The following is a 21,565-nucleotide window of genomic DNA, read 5'->3' on the forward strand; positions in this document are numbered from 1 at the left end:
GCTACCCTATTCCTGTTCCGGTCAGATGGGGGGAGATTGTGGGAGAATATTTCTGAAGCAGCTCAGTACTTACTGTGGATGGTATTACCCATGCCTGACATTATTGCAAAAGACGTAGATTTAAGTAGAACAGGCTTAAATCTACTCTGCGTTGCATTCTTCTGTGGAAGGTTAATTACTAACAAAAGTGTAATAATACAAAATATAATTCTGAATGTAGCTCCTGGCTTTATTTGTAAGAACTACTATAGAGCCATTATTTCCTTTACTCTAAAACTACACATTGGATTCAATCTGCTTCACACAGGAGGCCAGGAAAGAGGGTTTACTATGCTAATTGAATACTAATGAGGCTTTTGCTTAAATTGCTTTGTGTTGCAATTATTTGCAACTAGATTTCTTCTGTATTTATGTAGAGGGGAAAAAATACCTCAAAGGTAGAAAGAGTCTTACTTAGCCTGAATATTTGGAAGAAAATACCTCACCAGTTTTTCTTTTGTACTTGTAACATTTGTAAAGTGTTCTGCTCAGTACTAAGGAAAAGCAAAATACCATCATCATTATGACTGGCCTTTGTCCACAGTGGATCTCATCCAGCCCAACCAGTGACTCTGTGACTAACAGTCTGAGTCACTAAGATTCATATGTTTATGTATTTCAACACAATTTTCAGGCTGAGAGTTTTTTAAAAATTATTTTCATGTCTCAGGACTCAAAGAATGAAATGCCCTTCTGTATTTTGAATCTAGTGTCACTGGGTGACTGGCTCTCAGCAACTCAGTGCATAGACTGAATTGTGCCTTCAATATTGGCTAAAGTCAAAAATAAACAAACTGTCAAAAGATTAGTATATACTTCCAGGACAAAAGTCTTTAGCCTGGTGGAGAATTTGGGTACATATAAATATTTGTGTTTTCACCATGGTAGGGGCAGAAGATAATTTCAGAATTTAAAATATCGGGAACCAACAACTAAAAGGGGGATAAAGAGAATGACAGGAGAACAATGCAAGTAGATTTACTGGTTATTAACTTTGTAAAGATGTATAACTTTGTTCTTACAGCTTCTTCAAAGGAATATCAGAAAATTGCTGAGCTGAAATACCTATTCTTAAGGAAAAATTCTATTACTTTAATAATTTTCCTATTTTACTGTATTCATTCTCATACTAGCCCAGATTATAATTATCCCTGATTGGTCACCCTACACCCATCATTAAAAGACAATTACCCTGTCATTTTCACACCGAATAACTTTACAAACATTTGGTCATACATTTGCACAGCATCTCAAATTAATAACACCTTACAGTTTTACAGCATTTTTAAAAGGATTCTCTTGCATGTTATCTCATCACCACATGCAGTAGAGCAGAGATGTATCACCCCGTCTTATAGATGAGAAAATTGAGGTATATTATATTGATGTAATTGGCTTAGCCTCATTGGCTAAAGTCATATGGATTGTTACTAGAAAAAATTGGAATCCTAGTCCAACGCTATTTCAGTAGACCTGTAACAGAAATTTGAAATTTAAAAAGAATTTTGCCTCTAAGATTTCATAATGCAAAATTAAGAATAAAACCTAAATGGATGAGTTGTTATTCTTGAATATTGATCCTTGCAAATATTAGTTATGGCATTATTATAGTTTATTACATTAATGCTGTCCAAAGTATAGAAGTGTAATTAAATCACAAAGTGTTAACATATAAAAAGATAATAAAATTAATTCTATTTTAAAAAATGATTTGTTCATCATAAGATTCCTATTATCATCCAAGCAGTTACATATTTTTCATTGTGAACCTACTGGGTTTCAAATTTAAAAACGGTCTTTTTAAGGACAGAAGATTTATCTACCATTTCCCTTATATCTTCCACAGCGCCTGGACGGAGCACACTGTTGTTGCTATTTGACATCCTATAGCAGCTACATCTGTAAGTTATTTTGAAGTCCCATGCCCCTAATCTGGCCCGGTCACCCACACTAGCCTCTTATGGGTAAGTTTGATTTTGCAGGAGTAAGACGGTCAAGTGGGATATCTGAAGGCATGGCTTGTCAAGCGCCTGAATCACGCTCACCCGAGGGTCTTAGCCGTGCAGATTCCTGAATCCCACTAGTGCTTCTCCACTAAAGCCTGCAGGTGCCTGGTAAGGTGGTGGCAGGCTCCCTAAGAGAGCCTTATGAACCCTAAAGTTTGATCATCAGCACAGTGACAGAACTTTTCATTCCTGGAAGTTTTAGTGACAATCGGTTGTAAAAATGGATCCTGGGCTTGCTCTTTGACGGTGAATATAGAAGATGGTCCTTTACCTTTGGGAATAGAGGTGGGAACTAAGTCTATATGAATGGCCGCAAACAAGGACTTCTGATCATTCTTAGAGAAAGTGTTTACCTGCGAGCTAGGAAGCAATATTACCCAATTTAATTGGATCCGGTGGACCCGCGTGGTAGCTAATCTGAGCGATTCACGGAGCAGTATCCTTCTACTGCCTGGCATTTAGGAGAGAATAAACCCAAACGGTGCGGAGCACTGCCAAGGGAACAAATGTGAAGGACCTAATATCTTTCCAACCTAGAGCGATATTAACTGATTGATAACAATTTTCCCTCAAACCAGGCAAAATGAGCATTCCTCTCCCTGCCTTGTGCCAGAACGCAAAGATGAACAAAATTGCCCTTTAGAGACACTTGAGTCAGAGGCCTCATTCGGCTCAGCGCTTCAAACCCAGAGCAGGGCAGTAACGGATGGGGCAGGATAGCAGGGACCAGAGAGAGAACACACACATAATGTAGTAAAGCAGGGCCCTTGAGAAATGGGCAAAGACCCGGAACATTTCGGGGAATGCTGGGATGAGGGGTCGAATTGACAAGATTCAAACAAGGTTTTCTAATTTAAGGAGAGTGATTGCTTTAAACTGCAACCTGAAACAATCAAAATCTAACCATATATTCTTACAAAAAGTGGTTAAGCAGATACTTTGTAGAAATCTCTCCCTTTCCTCCCCCCCCCCCGCTCCGCCCTTGCTGAATGTTGTTAGAGAAAGGCCCAATTTCAAAGTCCAGATTCTTAACGGTCCAAAGGTTAAAGCAATCGCATGGCTCCTTCAGACTCCCGGTTTGACGGTTCGAGGATGTGGAAAACACACTGGGAGAGTTTCGTGCACAGCCCTACTTCGGGAACTTCCTAGACCGCAGGCTCCTTCGTGGATTTACTTGAGATAAAGAGCGCATAAAAATTAGCAAGGACATTGTTAGCCTGAAGCTGGGACGACAGAGTTAGGGAGGCAGGGACAAGGGGACACTGTCTTCCTGTAAAAATCGAGCCGTGGGCAGCCTCGCTCTCCCGAGTCCCAGAGGGGCGCCGACTAGGCGGGGTCCCCGTGTCGCAGACCTGCGGCGGCGAGGAACGCGCCCGGGGCCTGCGTTCAGGTGAAGCGGACTCTGTTCCGCGGCTGCTCTACGCCCTCCAGACCAAGCATCCCAGCCGAGCCGAAACGACCCTCCGGGGGAGAAGACTGGGGAGAGGGCGTTGTGGCGTAGACGCTGGAGCCCGGCCAGGAACCGGGTCCACCGCGCGAACCCCTCTCAGCCTGCCGCCAGTGGCGGGGCGGGGCGGGGCGGCCGCGGCCCCGGCCGCGGCTCCGGCTCCGGCCCCGGCCCCGGCCCCAGCCCCCACCCCACCCGCCTTAAAGATCCTTCCCGCTCCGGTCTTTCCTCCCCTCTTTCCCCGGGAGAAACATGGCCGGGAGCAGTGAGGAGGCGCCAGACCACCGGCGAGGCATAGTGGTAAATGCAAACTCCCCGTTGATTTCGGGGCTGAGTCGCGCTCTCCGCGCCCTCCCCTCCCTTCCCCTCTTGGCACCCTCCTCTTAGATTCAGTGCTTGAAGTGCATTCGGGTGAGCGCGGGCCACTGCTTTGTTCTTCCCTGCAGGCGGGGATGGCTTCTATCCTCAAACCCGGCCCTCCCCCTCCCCGCTTCCTGCTTCCCGGGCGCAATCTGACCAAACAGTTAACACCTCTTCACCCCGTGTTCTTAGTGTTCTCCCTCTATCCCCCCATCCCTGCCCCGGAATCCTCTACTCCAGCGTTAAGCCCGTGTCATGCCGGTCTCCAATCCTGCCAGCCTCCAGGAGTCACTCGTGGGAGAGGGTTGGGTCTGTGAAGACCTCCACTGGCCACCTTTGGGGGCCTTCTTCCCTTTGTCCTTCTTTCTGAGCTCTCCAGTACGGGCCTCTGGTTTTGTTTTCCAAAAGAATACTGCGGATTCTCGAGGGCAGCTAGGAAATAAAGGAGCTCAAGCAGATGGAGTTTGAGCTTTGAAACCTGCGCCGGGATCCTGACTATGGGGTTTCTGCCCAAGCTCCAGACAAGCTAGTATTTCTGGAGTGTCAGTTTCCTCTCCTTCAAAGGGGACGCAGCACCAGAGGCCCGTTGAGTGATCTGGAGGGGGTATAGGTAAAACGTGTAGTAGTGTGCCCCGAGGGGAGGATGTGGGAAGATGGGTTCTCAGACCACAGCCTCTGAACCCCTGACAATCTTTCCAGGAGTCAGCCAGAGGGCACCCCTCTTTCGGTGTCCTGGAATCAAATCAGGTCTTGCCTTGTGGCAAATGGCATCCACTGGTGGCTTCCATGGAAAATGGTTTCTGTAGAAGGTGGTGGTTGTTACTGTGTCAGGTTTAATGTTAAAACGGTGGTAAGGGTTGGGGGGGGGGGCCAATTTTCTACATTAATATTTTTTTCAGAGATCACCCAGATAATCTGTGACTATGAGTGTACTGTGTGAATAAGTGGGTTGGGGAAGGAAACACCTCATGGTAAAACAGAACTTTTCATGTTAAAATGTGTTGCTTAGTTCTTTATTTAACAGCAGGGCCTTTGTTCTTAAAGAAGTTGAAGTTCATTTATTTGTTCATTCCACACACGTTGACTATTCTGCTGGGTTCCCGGTGTTCTGCTGGGTTCCCGGTTCTAGGCTCTAGGTATAGAGCAGGGAACACAACAAAGCCCTGTCTTCATGGAGTTTACATCCTACAGAAAGGACCGAGGCAAGCAGCATGAAAGCGAAGAAAGGGGATCATTTCCCCTTTATTCTTCCTAAAGGGGAAGGCAGAGACAAATGTATTTGAAAAAAATAAATTACTTAAATTAAAAGAAAAAGGGGATAATTTCAGATAGTGATACATACGGTGAGAAGGGAAGAGGAGCACAAAGAGACAGTGCTGGAAGGAGGGCTGGGGAGCCTGCTTTTGCTCAGGTGGGCAGGATGGCCTCTTTTCCATGACACCTGAGCCACCTTCTGAAGCAGGATGTAGCCATGGGAAGGCTCTGAAGCAGAGTACTCAAGACAGCACACGCAAGACAGCAGGTACCAAGTGCTCAGAAATCATTACATCCTGAGAAGAAATTATTACCCCCAACTTACGCTTTTAAAAAGTCATTCCGTGGAAGCAGACTTGACTTGGGGTGATGAACACACAATACAATATATGGAGGATGTATTATAAAAATGTACACCTGAAACCTATATAATTGTATTAACCAATATCAACCCAATAGATTCAATTAATAATTAATAAATAAATAATTCTTTAAAAAAAAGTCACTCCAGTTGCCATGGAGAGAATGGTCAGGCCTGAAGCTGGGGTTGGGATGAGGGGGATAAAAATGTAAAAGGAAAAATAAGGTCAGTTCTGGACAGATCAAGTCTGTAGTGACTGTACAGCCTATAGGTCAGGAGGTGGTGTAGGCAATTTGAATTTCATATTTGGAATTCAGGAGAATGAGTGAGTATATTTGGAAATCATCAGCAAGTAGAAAAATATCTGATGCTTGGGAGTGGATAGGTATGCCCAATGAAAAGGGAAAAAAATTAAAAACTACCATTACAGGTAGAAACCTAGAAAGTCCCAAATGTAAGAGGCAGAGTGTCCAGGAGGAGACAGATTAAGAGACCAAGAATGGGGAGCAAGGTAGGAGAGAGCAGGAAGGGTGGTAGGTGCCTGGGGAATAGTTTTGTGGAGGAGGGTGAGGGGCAAAGAGGCCATTAAGAGTGTCAGATACTACGAAAAGCTAGTTGGGTCAAGATGGAGAAGTGGCTATTGCATTTAACGTTTACAAAGCCATTAGTCAAGATAAAATTTTAAAAAAAGCCATCCCGTCAGTGGAATGGTTAAAACATAGCACTACTATTTAATAATAGATACTCTTAACAGGGAAAGAGGTAGGTTGTTAAGGTAAAGAAAGCAAATGATGGAACTGTGTAAATAGCCCAATCTATTTGTGTCAAAAGAAGCCCTGTCAAAAACAAGGTAATTTTGTGGAAGATGCAGGGAGGCAGTGAGAGGGCCCACCTTAGTTGGAAATAATCAGTGTATAATAGAAATATTTCCTGTTTACATCCTTTTCTCCAGTAGATTCACACCAATTAGATTAACCTCAAGTTGGATATAGGCAGGCAAGGCAAACTCCGAGTTCAAGGTGCTGATGTTCAGGTGTGGGATTCTTGGAAACAGGGCTGAGGGGCTAGGCTCCCTTCCTCTTTGGTGGCCAATAGAGAGCCCCGAGCCTGATATCAGCAGCAGCCATGGTCACTGCCTGCAGGAGAGAGTGGGACCCAATGTGAGGGACATAGCAGCAGAGAAGAGCAGAAGTTCACATTTTATGTTTCCAAACTATTTTCTTCCTTTTGGAACTCACTTGGAAAATAATTCAAAAAATACCCTAAGCACAACTATATATGTATATAGTTTTTAATGACTTAGAAAGAAGGTTTTCAATATATCTTCAAATGAGAAAAAGAGAATTGGAATGAGTTCTGAATGTGATGTTGCATAAAATGGCTCAGTTAATGTGTTTGTCACTTTCCCAGCCTGGCAGTGTTTTTCATCTTTGAACAGAGAAAACATTGTTCTGAATAAAATTAGAGCATGTTATCTGTGATACTGAAACTATTTAAAGACTTCTTGTTTTGATTTTTTTAAAAAGCAGATTAATAACATAATTATCTACAGTTCACAGTGGTTTCCATTCCCTCAGGTTTAGGACTAATTTACAATGCAATTTGCATTCAACATTAAGGATAACAAAGGGTAAACCAGTAGTTCCTCTTTATCTCTCATTGTCTTTTATCTCAACAAGGAAAACTCACTATTCCAGACTCACTGGAAATTAGGACAGTTTTGATTATAGGCTAGCTTTAGAGAAATATATTTCTTCTGCTTCTACATTTACAGCTTTAAATACAGTAATGAGACTTCGTCAAGTAGATTTGAGGCACTTTGAATTCATTAAATATATCATTTGTAAGTAAATGATTGATGTTTCAGTACATCTAAATGGTTAATATTTATTACGTGAGTTCTATAAAATAGATATGGATACCATTATCTATCTTATTTACTCCTCACAGTAACCACATGAGGCAGGCATTGACTCCACATTATAGATGAACACATTGGGACTCAGAAGTTAAAATGCCCAAGGTCTCATAGTAAACTCACCTCCAGGTGTGTTGGACCTGTAAGTCTATGCTCTTGACCATTAGTATGTGGTCTGGAAGAGGAGCCAGAAAGTGCTGTGTACGTGGATGATTTCCCTGGTGCTGGTCAGGATCCCTGTCTGGTCTCTACCTTGGCCTGCCAGTGGAAATTCTGGAAGCTGCTCATGAATAGCTGGTGGTTCAGGCTCTGACCAGCACTGCGGTATTGATGGTTACGGCAGGCCCAAGGGGTAGAAGCCAGAGCTGCTCTGTGCAAATTCAACAGTTGCACCCAGCCAGTGTGCTGGGGGAGGCAGAGCAAATGTGATACTCTTCAAATATGCAGATGACATACACTATTTGCTATTAGTCTGCCCGTGGTAAGTATGAATTTTCAGAGCCTTGCACAGTGGTACTCTTTATCACAAGGGAACAACCAAGCATTGAGGTTGGAGGTCAGGCAGTATGGGGTAATCCATGGGTGGAGACTGTGTCATTCATTCACTCATTTAACATTTTAGAACACCTACCATCTTCTAGGTCAGGGTTCTGGGCACTGGAGATTCATCCATGAATAAGACAAAGCCTTTGCCAGAAGGAGCTAATATTCCAGTGGGATGAGACAAGACAAAACACACACACATACAACATGTCACATCCAGTGGGAATACATGCTGCTACGAAGGAAAGTAAAGCTGGACAAGAGACAGATAAGAACGGGTGTGTAGGATGTGGGTGCTATTTTTTTATAGGTGGTCAGGGAAGGCTTCTCTGTGGAAGGGACATTGGAATGGAGACTTGAAGGAGGTGAAAGGTAAGCCATGTAGATATCCGGCAAAGTGTATTGTAGGCAAAAAAAAAAAAGAAAGAAAAAGAAAAAGAAAAAGAAGAAAAAGGCAAATGCAATACTCTTGAAGCAGAAGCATCCTTGGCACAATCAAGGATCAGTAAGGAGGACAGTGGCTGAAGCAGAGTGAGTGAAGAGTGGGTTTGGGGACAAGTTAGAGAGGGAAGCACAGTAAGAACTCTGGATTGTACTCAGTGAAATGGGAAGCCCTTGAAAAAAATCTGAGCTAAGACTGCCTGATATGATGTACATTTTTATTTGTTTGTTTTAATCCTCATTGCTTCTAGAGCGAGAGGAAGAAAGGGAGGGAGAGAGAGAGACATTGATGTGAGAGAGAAATATTGATCAGTTGCCTGCCATACACATCCTGACTGGGGGTCAAACCCGCAAACTTTTGGTGCATGGGATGATGTTCCAAGCAACTGAGCCATCTAGCCAGGGCATGATGCACATCTTTAAAGGAGCCCTCCAGCTGCCATGTAGGGGCGGGGAGGGGTGGGGGAGGAGGTGCATGTCAAGGTGGAAGCAGGGAGGTGAGTTTGCAGCTATGGCAATAGTCCCAGGAGACATAAGTTTGGCACAGATAGAGGGGAAGAATAGAGACGCTGAGGAGTAGTCCTGGTTACATTTTTAAGGAATTGATGATAGGATTTGCTAATGGGTTGCATGAAAGGGATGAAAGAATGGAGTAGACAGCAACTCAGGTTTTGATCTGAGCAACTGGAAAAATGAGTGGTCCATTCCTGAAAGAAAAGGATAAATTTAGGGGGAACCATTACAAGTTTGGTTTGACTGACATTCCAGAGCCCAGAACTGGGATGGGAACAGGTGGGGGCTGGACCATAAGTTGCCTTTCTAAGATCTGAGCAAAAGAGAACTGGTTTCATGTCTTGAATGAGGAGGAAAATGGAAAGCAGGAGAATGTCTCAGCATTAAATGAAGTTTAAGTGGGTTCTGAAACAACAAAAACCAAACCAGACTGAATAAGCCAGAGGCTTGAAGGGACAGGAGTTTTCTCAAGGAGACTGAATGGGAGCCTCTAGGAAAACAGGTAGCTATGAGGGGCACCAGGAGTCTGAGAAAGAAGGTCAGAGGACCGGATCCAGCGTCAGAGCCTCCAGAAGGAAGTGGGGCCTGACCTGAGCTTCCCTAGAGGGAGCCCAGCTTGGGATGCAGAGCCAGAGGAGGAAAAGAGGGAGAGGGTGTAGATGCAAGACAGATAAATGGGACTCAGAGCCGGGAAGGAACAGGACTTGACTGTAGACTAATCGGAGGACAGGAAGGATGTAGTTTAGGGAATTGAGCTGGAAAATTAGGATAAGTCTATATAATAAAAGTCCTGAAAAGCTGAAAGCTGGACAGAGGAGTCTGATGGAAGTGCATTGGAGTAATTAAAGAGCCAGTCATGGTATGGCTTGAGTATATTAAAACTTTCATGTTGCATCCTTTCCTGAAGATCTGAAAGTAAAAGTAACACCTTCACCTTCATTTTCTCACTCACCTCTTTACTATTTTAACCTTAAAACTTGTATGTCCCATCCTAAACAAGAGGAAGACTTGCTAGCAGTCTTCCCAGTACCTGAATAGGCCAGTTTTCTGAAGCAACAGTTTCCCAGTAAGACTGACTTCAGTTTCCACTATAGTACATCCTATGGAAGTCTTTACTAGAAGGACTGGATGACGTAGAAGTGTGGGTCTACACCAATCCCTGGAAACATGTAATTTCAATAGGTAATCTTTCCCAGACACATGAGGCATATACAATGCACAGAAATGTAATAGTATATATAATAATATAGTAATATATAATATAGTATAGATATTAATATAATTACAAATATATATACTCCTGTTATATTCATGGTAACATTTATAATTTAAGTATAGATTATATTTTTATACAAATATATTTTTTCAAACAATACTATAAGGTTAGTTATAAGACACTGAGTTTATATTTTTACTGTATGAGGCCAAGAGTTCAGAATGGAGTATGTACACTGTTCCACTTCCAGTATGAGGTCCTTTATCAGGTTGAATGAAACATTACCTTGTCCCACTGAACTTTTCATAGGTTGACAGAATATAATTGCCATATTGATCATAGGGCCTACTCTGTTTTCAGTGTTACTCTGTTTTTCAAATGACACTCTTTTGTTTACTTATGTTTTAAAAATAAGTTGCCAATGAAAAATACCATAACCAAAATAATTTGATTTGCAGATTATGGATGATTGGCCAGGGTATGAGTTGAATTTATTCACATACCCACAGCACTATTATGGAGATCTGGAATATGTCCTCATACCTCACGGCATCATTGTGGACAGGTGAGTGTTACTTCTGTGTCCTGTCCTGGGCCAGCCGTCTCTTGTATGAATCATGCAATGTACCTTAGGACCCTATTCCTGGATCGCTTTTATGCAGTGCTGGACAGCACTTTTTAGGACAGAGAATTTGAAAGAAAAGGAATCTGTGCTTTAACTAAACTATTTACCTGGACATTTGTTCAGGAGAAACAGTAAGAAGAAGAGTGTGTGTGTGTGTGTGTGTGTGTGTGTGTGTGTGTGTGTGTGTGTGTGCGCGCGCGCGCGCCTATATATGGTATTAACATTATAAAAGCCTCAAGATAACAATGTACTAGTCAAACTGATAAAAATGCTTCTCACCCGAGAACACTTGTCTCACATTTTTTAAACTCTTGAGTTAACCTGGGTGAGTTAAGAGGTGACCTTTGCCTTCATAGGACACACCCCTAAAGCACAGGCTTTTCCTGCAACTTACATTTATTTTGGAGCAAGTAATGTACAACTGGTTGACCAGTTTGTGCACAATTTTATTTTCCAGCCAGGGTAAAGTTTCAGGAATAGGTATATTTGCAACTTAAAAAGATCTGCACAGAACTCTTTCTGAAATACTATTTCTAATTCTTTCTGATCTACCTATAAAGATATCCTCTGGCTCGTTCCTAGCTGATTGGATTTCCTAAAGCCAACATTTTCCCTCCTGTTCTAAGCCCCTAAGTCACCTCTGTTTGGCCCTTGGTTTTCAGAGAGCCCCCTCCAGTTCAGCCCACAAGTGCCAGGACTTGCAGGTCATGTCCCTTTCATAAAACGGTCTTAATGACCAGACTACTACATTTCCATGTACCTCTAATTTCTGTACAAAGGACAAATACTTAAGCCTTCACAGTTATATGGAAAGTAAGCTTCATGAATTTCACAGTGCATCCCCTGGAATCATAAAGATTCTCCAGAGACCCAAAACTCGGCGTGAGAGAGGCCCTGGGGAGTAGGAGCAAATAGAGGCTTTGGGATTCCACCCTATCCTTTCCTTGAACATAAACTTCTGCCCCTACTTTTTTAATATTGTTATATTCTTCAGAGTTAAAATTTAACTATGAAATAGGTCCTCAGCCAAAAGAAAGACTGAAATAGACTAGGTGATTGCTATTCACAGGATATTATCTTTCTATCAATTTCTATCTGTAAGCAAAAGAAATGGCATTCTCTCACTCAAATTCTAAAATTTTGCATGGGATAAGACTTGAAAAGGGTGTGTTTTTTCTCAAGCTATAGTATTTTATTAAATTAAAGTCTAGATTAGGGTTTCTCATGGCTTGGATGGCTTTCTATGGAAGAAATGTTCTGATTGTCAGAGGGCAAAAATGGTTTCATGATCAAGTAAACTTGGGAAACTTTGCATCTCCCAAACTGCTAAGTCTTTCTATCGACATTTCACATTTAAATACATGGAAATTATGAAAAAAAGGAAGGAAACCTGCTTGACTCTAACAATTAAACCAACTTTTGTTGTGCTCTGTGCGTCTTTAGACTCAGTTCACCTCTTAATACTTCTCAGAAGAGTTTTCCCTTATCATTTTGGGCCCCCCTGGTTTAAAAACAATTCCTACTTTTCTCACCTGAATTTTATGATTTAAATTAATTACATCCTGATCTAGGGCATGACTGAGTCATGGTAAGCTTATCTGGAGCCAGGTCCCTGTACAGGCTAATCACCCAGTGAACTTGTTAAAATGAATATTCTTTAGCTTTATGTTCAGCAATTTTGATTAAATGTCCATCCTCACATTTAAAATGAATTAATTAAGATGCAATTTACATACTACAGAATTTACCCACTGTAGGTAAAAGATGTAATGATTTTTTTTTTGTAAAATTTTATAGTTGGTCAGGCATCACTACCATCATTTTACAATATTTCTATCATTTCAAAGAATTTGTTTGCTATATTCTCCCATCCTCAGCATTAGGCAATCAGAACTCTGATTTATTTCTCTATAAATTTATCTTTCCTGGGACATTTCTTATAAATGATAGAATATTTGATTATTGATTCACCAGTTGATAGACATTTGGATTTCTAGTTTTTGGCTATTATGAATAATGCTTCTATGAACATTCTTTGTGAGCATATATCTTTTCATTTCTCTTGGATGGATTCCTTGGAGTGGAATTCTGAGTTTTATGGTAAACATAAGAAACTGCCAATTATTTCCCAAAGTGTCTGTACAATTTTACATTTCCACAGCAATGTATAAGGTTGCCAGTTTCTCTACACAGTTGCCAACATTTAGCCTTTGTCAGTCCTTCTGATTATAGCCACTCAAGTAGATATATAAGAGTATCTCTTGGTTTTAGTTTGCATGTTCCTAATGATGAGTGTATGTGTTAGTTATTATATGTCTTCTTTGGAGGGATGTCTAATTAAGTCTTTTGCTCATTTTTAAATTAGGTATTTTGTCCTCTTACTGAGTTAGTTGTAAGAGTTCTTTATATTTTCTGGATGCAAATCCTTCCTTCCCTTCTGTGGCTTGTCTATTTTCTTATTGACATCTTTTGAGAAGAATGTTAGATGGAGTATTCTGTAAATGTCAGTTAGATCTAGGTGGTATGGTATTGTTCAGTTCAACTATATCCTTACTGGTTTTTTGTAAGCTGGATCTATCAGTTGCTGAGAGAGGAGTTTTGAAGTCTCCAAATGCAATAGTGGATTCATCTACTTCTCCTTGCAATTCTGTCAGTGTTATAATACTCTATTGTTAAGATTATTATGTCTTCTTGAAGAATTGACCTCATTATTGTGTAACTTTCTCTTTATTCCCATTAATTTCCTTGCTCTGAAGTTTGCTTTGTCTGAAATTAACATAGCAACTCTAGTTGCCTTTTGATTAATGTTAGTATGGTATTTTTTTCTCTATCATTTCACATTTTGTCTGTGTCTTTATATTTAAGGTGTGTTTCTTGAGACAACATATATTAGCATTTGTTTTTTTATCTACTCTGACAGCCTCTGCCTTTTAATTGATGTATTTAGACCATTCACATTTAAAATGATTATTGTTACATGTGTTTTAATATCTCTACCATATATTAACTATTTCCTATTCATTGCCCTCGTTCTTTGTTTTTTTTTTCTTTTGTCTTCCACTCTGTGAAATATATCTCCCCCACAATGTGTGGCCTTTTATGATGGGCAGTTTATTTCTTGTTTTCCTTTTCTTTTTTCTTTTTTATCCTCACCCAAGGACATGCTTATTGATTTTAGAGAAAGAGGAAGGGAGGGAGAGAGAGAGGAATAGAAAAATTGATGTGAGAGAGAAACATTGATAACCTGCTTCTTGCACACACCCCAACCAGAGACCCAACCTGCAATCTAGACATGTGCCCTAACTGGGAATCGAACCCATGAGACTTCTATTTATGGGACAATACTCCAACCAAGTGAACCACACTGGCCAGGGCCTTGTTTTTATTTTTAAGACTCACTTACTAGGGTTCACGCCTGTGTCTGACTAGCTTAGTTTTCACCCTTAGATTGCTTAGAAATTGCACTTAAACACCTTGAGCCAGGAAGGCTCTCTCCTGATAAATATGTGTGGGGGTTGGCAAACATTCAAATTTCCAGTCTTCTTCAAGTCTTCCTTGGCTTTTACATTCCACTGGGCTTTCTTGTGTCTCCTCTGCACATGCTTACAGGATCCATCATCCAGAGATGTGTGGGTAGCTTAGGTCCACTGTAGTCCCTGCTAGACATACACATATCTCTGGTCAATTTGGGATATGCAAAGAGTTTATTGTGTAGCCCTCTCCTATGACTCTAACCTCCTGGAATTACCTATCAAATCCCAGACTGGTCTAACCAGTTAGTTGCTTAAACAGGACTGCAAATACTGGAATATGGAGCTACTGGCCCTCCCTGTTCACATGCTGCCAAGATAGCCATTTTAGCTGACAATACTCCCAGTCAGGTGAACTCCCTCTGGCTGTGCCCCACCCTGGCTGAACTACCTGGTTGAACAACAGAGTTGATGGGGGGGAAGGGGCGGGGAGGGAGGGCCGAAGGGCGCAATGGGGGCTTTCTTGGGCAAGAACCATAGACTTGCTCTGCTTCTACCCAGTATTCAATGTTTTCCTGAATAAATGATTCTCAGTTTGTCATATGCCTTTGGTTGATTTCTAGAGTGCTAAAATGTTTGTTTGTTGGGTTTTTTTTGACAGTTTTGTCTAGCTTTATAGTTGGCGTTTGTGGAAAGGGTGTGTTGACTTCCGTACTCCATCATGCTGGAAACAAGTGTCCCTTTATATAGAATATCTGGCATGCTGATGCACATTTTCTGGTGATCATATTCTGAGCCCGAAACTGTGTGTATACATACACTTATATAAAACATTTATAATGGGGTAAAAAAGGTGAAGGGATTAAGAACTAAAAATTGCCAATTATTAACACAAGAATGTAAAGTACAGCATTGGGAGGATAATCAATAATATTGAAACAATTATGTATTACACTACACAGTGTCAGATGGGTACCAGACTTATGGGGTTGATCACCTTCTATACTATATAAATGTCTAGTCACTATGTTGTACACCTGAAAATAATGTAATATTATATGTCAACTGTAATTGAAAAAAAACAAAAGAAAAACAAGAAGATTCTAATACAAATATATGAAATGTATTATGTAATTATATGTGTAGATTATATGTAATATAAAATTATATATATGTTTAGATCATTCAGTTTATTTATTTTAAGTCTATTTCTATTTGAGATGCCAGTGGGAGTTTTTTTTTAAGCATGTACCTTAGATCCTGTCTCTATTCAAGGTTTTAATGTTAAGTGGGTACATGGGCAATGGATTTCTAGACGTGAAACAATTATAAAAAATACAATGGCAGTTCCAGATTAGGTATTGGGTGCCAATTCAAGGTTTCATCATTGCATAACCCCAGGAGACATCGTTCACATTGCATTCCATGGAAATAGTACCTGCTGGAATTGTGTTCTGGGGCACCTTTCACATACATAATGTGCTATCTTTGTGAAATATAAGAAGGCTTGACTTTTCCTCCAGTGTCCTCTAATGTTGTAAGGCGGGTGAGTCATTCTCCATTTCCTTTTTCTCTCCTATAAAATAAGCATACTATCAGCAAATACCATCATAGCATTAAGGTTAACAACCAGGCTCAGTGGTGGTGATAAAATAACTGCATCCATGATCTTTGACTTTATATATTATACTTTTATCAGTTTTGTGACACAGAGGAGCAATAATGTGCTATTGATGATGGGATTATCAAAAATAGGTTTTGAACACTCTCTCTTTGTCCAGCTTTAACAAAGCTTCTTCATCTGTAGACTCCTGTCTCCCAAGCTCTTCTCCACATCCTCCTGCATAATCTGATATGTATGATACATCATGTATTTTGCTAAAAGGAACAAAAATACTCAGAAATAGTTATGCTTTAATACATCTTTTAATCCCTTCTTTCAGAATTGAACGGCTGGCTAAGGATATTATGAAAGATATAGGCTACTGTGACATTATGGTCCTGTGTGTGCTTAAAGGAGGTTACAAATTCTGTGCTGATCTTGTAGAACACCTTAAGAACATCAGTCGAAATTCAGATAGATTTGTCTCTATGAAGGTTGATTTCATCAGACTGAAAAGTTACAAGGTAAGTTACTTGTTCCATTTCCATTTTATGACCTTTAAAATGAACTTTATAGAATAAAATAATTAATAATATGAAAATGAAGATTGTAATTTTTTTTAATTTGCAAGATACTGCAATGTGTCATTCAAGTAGTATTCTTTGAGGTGGGAGAGGGTGGGACTCCTGCTATCTACTTTCACCTATACGGAGAGGTGCTTCAGGAATGATTCATGCTTTCTTTTGTGGTTGTAAAGCTGAGTGGTTATTTCCTTGTGCCCAGCTTCACAAGTGAGTGTGTTAAGAATGAGTGTTAAGAAAGTCTGGTGAACATGGGCGTGACTCTGCCCTAGTTTTTGCTGCTGGCCCTGGGGACCTGTGTGAGGGTGTCCAGCCCAGAGAGGAGAGTGCTGCAGTCATGGCCTTGAGGTAGAGAAGGGAAGCCCACAGGGATGGTGAGTTGTCATGTAAGATGAGACAAGACCAGGGCACCTCCAACAGAAGGCTCCTCCACCAGTCTATACTGGGCTCCCTTGGCCACCACTGAACAGAATTGAAGGAGATCATTCTCCAAAGACTTCATCCCCTTAGTCTTTCCCTCTTCTCTCTATGATGTTACCTTTCGTGATGCTTTTTGATTCAATGCATGTAAGTCATTAACACTGGCTCACAATGGGGTGAGGAGCTGTTGGAGTCAAAACCATGAAAGTATTCACATTGATTAAACTGGCTTACATACTTTGAATTTAGCCTTTGAATTGGTTTTCTACAACTGCATGACAAAATCACCATCAACCTAGTGGCTTAACCCAACACACGTTGATCATCTTACAGTTTCTCTAGGTCAGAAGCCTGGGCGCGGGTTCTCTCCTCAAAGTCTTCCCAGGCTGAAGTCAAGATGTTAGCTTGGACTTTAATCTCATCTGAGGTTTGGGGTCCTTTACCAAGATCACTGGGGGGTTTTTTGCAGAATTCAGTTCCTGTTTCCCTTCTGACTCAAGGCTGGAGACCTTTCAGCTCCCAGAGGCTGCCCTGGGTCTTTACCTGAAGACTCCTCCATGGCAGTCCACAGCAACTGCAGGAGACTCTCTTTCAAAGGCCAACCTGATTAGGGCAGGCTCACCCAGGATCAACTCCCTTCTGATGAACTCAAAGTCAACTGAATAGTCTCTTAATCATAGTAGTGAATTCCCTTGATATTTACAAGTCTCATCCACACTCCAGTAGAGGATATTATAGAAGGTGTGTATACCACGAGGCAGGAATAGGGTGGGGACATTTTAGAATTCTGCCTACCCCTCTCTGTGACTCAGTTTTCTCAGCTATAAAGCAGCTGGCAAATCATTTCTATTTCTTAAGATACTATGTATTTTCTCAATGACCTCTCAGGACAGGATGAAGCTGTCTTTTGCAGATACTTTAACCCTAATTTATTGGTGTTATTGTCTCTTTGAAAAGCTTTTTTCTCTTTAAGTTTCCTTTCATCCAGGATTAAGTAGCTATACTTCCTTCTTTTAAGCTTTTTTTTTTCCTTTTAACTCATTTACTTGGCTCTATAAGCTTTTTTGTTTGTTTTTTTTTTAATAACTCAGTTGCTTGGCTCTGATCCTTAATGTATTTTTTCCAAGCAAACAGCTTTCTAAAAAATCTTTTTAAATATTTTTAAAATTAAAGTCAGGTTTATTGAGGTATAATTTACATGCAGGAGAATTCATCTCTTTATTGTTCTGAGTTTTGACAATAGCATGCAGTCATGTAAATCACTACAATCAAGATATAGAACAGTTTCTTACCACAAAAAAATATCCTTGTGTTCTTTGAAATCAACCGCTTCCCTCACTCCCAGGCCCTGGCAACCAATGATATATTTTCTGTTCTTAGAGTGTTACTCTTTCCAAAATATCATATAATGTAATCATTTGCCATGTAGCCTTAGTAAATCTAAATCTTAGTATAGTTCATTTGAGATTCATTCATGTTGTTACATGTACCAGTAGTTCATTTCTTCTTACTGTCAAGTAGAATTTCATTATATGGATATACCACAATATCAGCTAAAAGATATGTAGTTTATTTCTTTGTCAGGGTCATTATGAATAAAGCTGCTATAAATATTCACACACAGGTTTTTGTATGTACTTATGTCTTAGATTCTCTTGAGATTGTTCAATCATATGATGAGTGTATAAAGAAATTGCCAAACTCTTTTCCAGAGGCTGAATAATTTTGCATTCCCACCTGCAGTATATAAGATTTCCAGCTCTTCTACATTTTCAGCAATTTGGTACTGCCAATTTTTCTTTATTTTTTTATTTTACCCATTCCAAGAGGTGATGGTATCTCATTGTGGTTTTAATTTGCATTTCCCTATTGAATGATGATATTGAGCATAATTTTATTTGCCTATTTGGTATTCATAAAGCTCCTTTGATGAAGTATTTGTTCAAATACCTTACTCCTTTTTAAAATTGGGTGGTTTATTTTCTTATTGTTGTTTTTAAAGTTCTTTATATATTTCTTTGCCACAAATCCTTTATTAGATAAAGGAATATATATTTGAATATATTTTGAATACATTTTCCAGCCAGTAGGTTGTTTATTCATTTTTATAACAGTGATTCTTATTCAAAGAGCATGCTTTAAAAATTTTTATAAACTCCAGTTATCAATTTTTTATTTTGTGGATCATGATTTTTTTTTTTTATGTATCTCTGTAACCTGTACCTAATTCAAAGCCACAAAGATGTTCTCTGTTTTCTTTGAGAAGTTTCATAGTTTTAGATTTAAAACTAGGTCTGTGGTCCAAATTGTATTAATTCGTATGGTACAGGTCAATGTTCTCTCTCTTTTTTTTTTTTACCCCCAAGCGAATGTCCAATTATTTTGGGATCATTTGACAATCAATTGACTATGTACATGGGTCTATTTCTGAACATTCTACCCAGTCCTGTTCCCGTCTGTGCTTGCCCTTCTGTCCATGCCCCACTGTTTAGATTATTGTAGCTGGATAATTAGTCTAAGAATCAAGTAATATGCGTTCTCCCTACTTTGTTCTTTTTAATAACTGTTTTAGTTATTCTACTTCTTTGCCTTTCCATATCAATTTCAAAATCATGTTGTTGATTTCTACAAAATAACCTGTTAGAATTTTTGTTGCCTTGACTCTGCAGATCAATTTAGGGAGAATTAAGGTCTTAACATTATTTAGTCTTCCAATTCGTGGACAGGGAATACTTTCCAACTTATTTATGTCTTATTTAATGTCAATTGTTTTCTAGTTTTCAAGAGTTAAATCTTAGACACACTTCTTAGGTTTATACTTAAATACTTAATGTTTTTGGTCCTATTTTAATTGGTAAGTTTTTCTTTGAACTTTAATTTCCAGTTTTTTATTGCTATTATATATTGTAGAAATACTGTTTATTTTGTATACCGAAAACTGACTTTTCGGAACTCTTATTAGTTCCAATAGTGTTTTTGTAGATTTCGTTGGATTTTCTATAAAGACAATAATTTATTCTGTGAATAGAGGTGGTTTTACTTCTTCCTTTTGAATTTATACAGTTTTAATTTCTTTTTATTGCCTTATTGCACTGGCTAGTATTTCCTATACAACATGATCAGTGTTGCTGAAACTAACAGTATTATAATCCATGCCAGATTAAACAATACTGCTATAATCTCTCACTGTCCATTTCTTTAAACAGCCTATCTATTTTATCAATGTTTTAACTTGGAGGCACACATTCTAACACTTATAAATAGTCATTAACACTTATTAACACAAAATACTGCTATTAACTCATGTTTATATGATACTAGTTCAGAATAAATGTTTGCACTTCTAAAATTCCAGTAACATTGTGATCATTATTGCTACATCTAGACTGATATTTTCAAATCAACATGTTTTTCCTGAGGGTATGTATGTGGGGCCCCCCACCCAGGGTTCTGATGAAAGAGGAAGACAATACTGGACTTTAAATCTTCCCCAGCTTCATCCATTCTGCACACTGTGTATTTTAGCTTTTGTCTCACACTTAAATCTTGTAGGACCCAGGATTGATGTAGTATTTTTCTCTTCCCTTCTAACTATATGTCTATCACCAGAGTGACACAGATCATCTCCTAAGAGATTACCTGACATAAAAGCCTACCAGCTCACACAGAGAAAGCTTTTCTGCTAATTAAATATCCTTAGAAATGATGGAAAAGTGATAGTTGTAGTCTGGTACAATGGGAACAGTTCTCTTCTCATAGCACATAAACTGTCCTCAACCAGAGATGAATTAATTGCTCTGTCTGGTTAGGCTTGAACTGACCTTCCTTTACATACTTGAGCAATTTCAACATTCCTGAGGGCAGAGACCTATTAAAAACCAAACTAATAAACATCACCAAATAAGGGGAACAGGACTAGGTCATTTTCCTCTGAGGGTGTTTTGTGCTCCTGCATACCTTCAAACCTATTCATTGAGAGCAGGCATCTCCAAAACATCTCAGCAGAAACAATGGCCACTAAAGTGTTCTTTTTCTTCCTTTAGAAATATCTGGAGGGATATCAGGACTCTGTGTACTTTTTTGGATTCTGGTAAAAAGCATTGGGTAGTTTTACTCTCTCCTACCCTTTTGCTCTGTGATTCTTTCTAAATTTCTTTTTGAGGGGGGGAAATGGTGGCAGTTCAGTTTACCTGCAGGCACTCCTTCTCTCGTTGCAGCCCTCGCATCAGGAGCTCTTTTCCCACGAGGACCTCATTGTTTGATGCCCTTCCCTGTTTACTAAGGGACCTTCCAGAGGGATGGATGGCTCCAAACATCTCAGGGCTTTAGGCAAATTGACTTGATTTTTTGTTAATTTCCCATAAGACAGGAAATAAATTTGCATAAATGATAGCAATCTAGACAAAGACTATTTAGAAATTAGCATTGGGCTAATTCATTGGAGGGCATGGCCAACTTTCTCCTAATCTTTAATGAAAATGAGAGGCTCCGGCAACCTGAATTCCTTAATATTTCAAGTTTTTCTCCCCTCTTCCTCCTTTTCTGCTTCTGTCTGTCTTTCCACTAATGTTTATTGAGCACTTGCTATAGGAATTTATTATCTCATTTAATCCTGGCTACAAACCCCGCCAACATATCTCTCATCTCTTCTTTTATTGATGAAGAAAAGAAGGCTCAGAGAGGATAACTAGCTCACCTCACGTCACACAGCAATAAGTAGTAGAAATGGCATCAGAGCCCAGACTCATCAGCCACTCAAGCCTGTGCC

The 21,565-nt window shown here is 39.8% G+C and overlaps 1 protein-coding gene across 2 annotated transcripts in view; it reads left to right on the plus strand.

Moving 5' to 3' along the window:
- The first annotated feature begins 3,732 nt into the window (after positions 1-3,732).
- Positions 3,733-21,565, plus strand: part of PRTFDC1 (phosphoribosyl transferase domain containing 1) — an 87,896-nt gene continuing 70,063 nt past the window's right edge. The window contains exons 1-3 of one of the 2 annotated variants that reach the window (XM_054592586.1): positions 3,733-3,792; positions 10,557-10,663; positions 16,137-16,320. In XM_054592586.1, coding sequence (XP_054448561.1) covers positions 3,745-3,792; positions 10,557-10,663; positions 16,137-16,320 — 339 coding nt within the window. In that variant the 5' untranslated portion in view covers positions 3,733-3,744. Of the gene's footprint in view, positions 3,793-3,819; positions 3,904-10,556; positions 10,664-16,136; positions 16,321-21,565 lie in introns of those variants that run through there. The other variant, XM_054592577.1, reaches the window with a different exon arrangement.

This window comes from Pteronotus mesoamericanus, unplaced genomic scaffold (genome assembly GCF_021234165.1).
Source record: "Pteronotus mesoamericanus isolate MK-2021 breed Mesoamerican mustached bat unplaced genomic scaffold, CSHL_Meso_final contig_130, whole genome shotgun sequence".
NCBI lineage: Eukaryota > Metazoa > Chordata > Mammalia > Chiroptera > Mormoopidae > Pteronotus > Pteronotus mesoamericanus.